The 4,215-nt window shown below is 40.3% G+C and overlaps 2 protein-coding genes across 2 annotated transcripts; both read left to right on the top strand.

The window, feature by feature from the left end:
• Positions 1–237: 237 nt before the first annotated feature.
• Positions 238–717, top strand: LOC127878536 (uncharacterized). Its single transcript, XM_052425067.1, has one exon. It carries the CDS (start codon positions 238–240, stop codon positions 715–717), a length of 480 nt encoding a protein of 159 aa, XP_052281027.1.
• A 138-nt stretch (positions 718–855) lies between these two features.
• Positions 856–1,968, top strand: LOC127878535 (uncharacterized). Its single transcript, XM_052425066.1, has one exon. It carries the CDS (start codon positions 856–858, stop codon positions 1,966–1,968), a length of 1,113 nt encoding a protein of 370 aa, XP_052281026.1.
• The last annotated feature ends 2,247 nt before the right edge of the window (positions 1,969–4,215 follow it).

Raw genomic sequence — 4,215 nt, 5'->3', positions numbered from 1 at the left:
ATCTTCAGCGATGGGTCACAGACAGGATACGGTGCGTGCGCATACATACGGTTGACAGACGATGCTGGAAATAATTCGTGTTCGTTAGTTGTCGGGAAATCTAGACTGGCTCCCATTAAACAAGTGTCCATACCGAGGTTAGAATTGTCCGGCGCCGTGGTCGCATGTCGTCTGTGCGAGCAATTATCCGAAGAGCTGAGCATACATATAGACAGTGCTACATTTTGGACTGACTCTATGATAGTACTTGGGTACATAAACAACCAAACAAAAAGATTCAAGACGTTCGTGGGCAATAGGGTTGCCGCCATTCATGACGTCACACAACCAGAACAATGGCGTCACGTGAACACCAAATCTAATCCAGCAGACATTGCCTCCAGAGGTATCGATGCTAGTGACAGAGTAAGTATGAACATTTGGTTGAACAGACCAGACTTCCTGTCACTTGACCAAAGCCAGTGGCCAGAATCGTCCAAAATTTCGCCACTTCCGGAAGACGACGCGGAGATTAAGAAAGATACAACGGTGCTGGTCACAACTACAAAGACTGTTGATTTGCTCCTGTGCCAGTACTCATCCTGGAATAAACTTACCCGCGGTGTAGCATGGCTGCTTAAATTTAAAGAATTTTGTGTACGAAAGTATATAAATAAAAATCCCACAATAGACGCCCAGAAACTCACGCTGGAGGATATACAGAATGCTGAAAGGTAAATTCTGCAATATGTTCAAAGGAGGCATTTTAACGATGAACTTACACAACTGTCTTCTTCAAAGGCCGTGAAAAAGGGGAGTAGCATATTGAGACTTAATCCAGTCTACCACAATGGGTTAATCAAAGTCGATGGACGCATGCGTCAGCCCGAAGAGCAGATGATGATCATATTGCCCAGCCAACATCATGTGACGTCGTTAATTATTCGTCACTACCACGAGACATCGGGTCATATGAGAGCGCAGCAAGTAGTATCGTCTACTCGCGAGAAGTACTGGATCATCAACGGACCCAGTACGGTAAAGAAGACAATCGGAAAGTGTTTCGTTTGTAGGCGGTACAGAGGAAACTTGGGCCACCAGAAGATGGCGTCACTTCTCAGTGAACAGACAACACCAGATAAGCCCCCGTTTACTAACGTCGGTGTAGATTTTTTCGGCCCACTGAATGTCAAGGCTGGCCGTTCAGTGCTGAAGAGGTACGGGTGCATATTTACATGTCTTTCATCAAGAGCCGTACACCTAGAAGTTGCACATTCGCTTACCACGGACTCCTTCATTTCCGCCTTTCAAAGGTTCATCAGTAGAAGAGGAACCCCAGAGAAAGTTTTTAGTGATTCCGGTACAAATGTAGTCGGAGGTCAACGAGAGCTACAAAAATGCATGAGAGAATGGAACCAGTTGAAAATGGAAAGTTATATGCTTCAGCGGGAGATTGAATGGCACTTCAACCCTCCATACGCGAGCCATATGGGAGGAGCATGGGAACGACTGATACGTTCAACTCGTTTCCATCTCAAAGCCATCGCACAGGAACAACTGCACACGGACGAACAGCTCCATACATTCATGACCGAAGTTGAGAAAATTCTCAATGATCGTCCGATCACTCCAGTCAGCGATGACCCCCGGGATCCACCGGCGTTAACGCCAAGTATGCTACTTTTGATGAAGACCAACTCAAGTATTCCACAGGGTGTGTTCCGTAAACAGGATGTCTACGCACAACGTTGGTGGAAACAGGTGCAATACTTGGCTAACGTGTTCTGGAAAAGATGGCTTCATGAGTACTTGCCTACGTTGCAAGCCAGGCAAAAGTGGCAACGGCAGACCACCAACCTTCGGTCCGGAGATGTTGTCCTAATCGCTGAAGAAACGTCCCTAGGGGCCAGTGGGCTTTGGGAAGGGTGGTCAGTGTATTGGAGGTACGGGATGGACTTGTCCGTAGCTACCGTTTACGGGCAGGATTGAATTGGAACTTGGATGTTTTATAAGGACTTTCTGACACCAGTATCGGTAAATAATATTTATATATGTATCAAATGAATTAATAAAATTGATTGTTTGAAATAATCAGTTATTATTAAAGTCTGTATCGGTATGTTTTATTGTTTGTAATTGGATTTAAATGTTGTGTATAAATGTAGATCTATGTTACTTATTGCATGATTGTTTAGATCCGAATGTATGATTTAATGTGTTGTAGTATTTATTATTTCATCTCTGTTGTTTCAGAGAATCGCTACGTCGATCAATAAAGGTTTGAAATCAGCGCATACTCGTTATTAAATGATTGTCGCCCCCAAGTTCCAACATTTACCTTGAGCTGGCATATGTAAACATGACTTCTGCTCATCGTTATTTACAGGCTTACGGACTGGCATTCTCTCGGACCTCACTCAAGGACGGATTTACGGACGGTGATTTCTGTTACCCCCCCCCCGCCCCTCCTACAGTATCGTCAAGTGAACTTTGACCATACTTTCAGACAAACACATACATACAGGAAAAACACAAACAAATAAATAACTGCGGCCAACGACAAGGGCAGATCAATGCCAAAGCAAACCCCAGATCATGTACAAACATACATCTAATACAATATTTGAACGCCTAATATAATGCATACAGCATACTGCCGGCATTCGTAGTTGTTTGGGATCTACAACCTGTTAATCAACAATATGATTTGTAAATGACTTGTGAAACACATACGGTGCAATACTACAAAACCGCACACTGTCATAATTACACTGACGGATTTGCAATCTTAATAGCATACAGAAGTCATATGCGTTCACGCTTCCGTTGAATTCTCAACTCAGATGTTGACGCGAACAGTTCATGTAATAGGCGGAAATTCATTATTTTATTGGCATTAATTGTTGTTCTGTTAAAGAAGTTTAATAAAGTATCAGTTAAATGTGATCATCACTTATTGAAGTCGCATTATTCTTCAGCAGAGACATTCTTAAATGAATTCGTCGAGTTCCAATTAACAGACCTGTTGGATGAATGAAGCGTCTGGTCAGGACCTGTCTTGTCCGCTTGAAAGTCACGCAAGGTTTCGTGATGTCATTCGCGAACAGGGCATCTCCTGACCAGACTTCGCAAGTGTCCATGCTGCTGGGAGCTACTCTTGCCGTATGTGTATATAAGCCTCATTTTGCATAATAGTAATTATTGAACGCAATTACAATAATGTGAAAGAAGTAACCAATGATAGTATGCATTGCCAGTATGTGTGTCGTGCTTACTTTATGCAATTGAGCCGCATCATGCAAAAAGGGTCGGGTTATCCGGGCTACCCTTTCAAGCTTCATTTACATCATCAAAAATATTGGCTGAATTAATTGATTGTATATTTACATATTTCTCATATTTTTTGTCAACTGCATATAAGTTTTTAAATCTCGGTGAGTAAACCATTTGGTGTTTAGAATGTCATTCGTTGATTCTCATAATCAAAATGCAATTTCAAAAGGCTTTGTATGTATTTAAATTTAAAATCCTAGTTTATGTATCGTTTAACACAAACTTCTTTGATATTATGTTTCATTAAATGAATTATATGACAAATGTTTAATGTCCAGAAACAGACTGGAATAGAAAGACCCCTTTTATAATCGCTTAGACTTATCATCGAAGCCATATAACTTGATAACGTATATTAAATAATATTTTATTCGCGTAACTTGTATTAATTAAAGAAACAGATATCATGATTTATACTATATACTATTTTTCGATAAATGATCATTCATAATTAAAGTAAGGTCGCCGTGTTGTAAATGAAAATAGTGTCGAGTTTCGATCTCCACCGAGAGGGACTGTTCTGTAGATCAAAATACAAAAAACAATACAAAAACGACCAGCATTTCGAGGAGGAAAGTCAAGTCCGTTCTTTGTACATGTCCCTTGAAGTATACCAGCCAATATTTCTAAAACAAACATTCCCACATACCCAAAACTTAACATCCCGTAACTATTCATTCAAATATCGATGCAGCATAATAATGTAGAATGCATCTATTATTTACAATTCAAGAGAAATATTTCTGCATTGCAAACGTAACTCAATAATTGTGTACAAATAATTGCGTTTAACAATATATTTACTTCTTACTAATATATCTTCATTCATCTGTAACTGGGTTTTAAGCTTTTAACCGCCTTACATCCTGCTGAGTGACAGTTGCATAATATTTTAGTATTCTA

Source organism: Dreissena polymorpha, chromosome 4, assembly GCF_020536995.1.
Source record: "Dreissena polymorpha isolate Duluth1 chromosome 4, UMN_Dpol_1.0, whole genome shotgun sequence".
Taxonomy (NCBI): domain Eukaryota; kingdom Metazoa; phylum Mollusca; class Bivalvia; order Myida; family Dreissenidae; genus Dreissena; species Dreissena polymorpha.
Note: the sequence above shows the minus strand (reverse complement) of the source record. Positions and strands in the feature narration are given on the sequence as shown.

Bases quoted from the DNA above. Each gene is read 5' to 3' on its own strand.
- LOC127878536 (XM_052425067.1), top strand. From the start codon at position 238: ATGATAGTACTTGGGTACATAAACAACCAAACAAAAAGATTCAAGACG.
- LOC127878535 (XM_052425066.1), top strand. From the start codon at position 856: ATGCGTCAGCCCGAAGAGCAGATGATGATCATATTGCCCAGCCAACAT.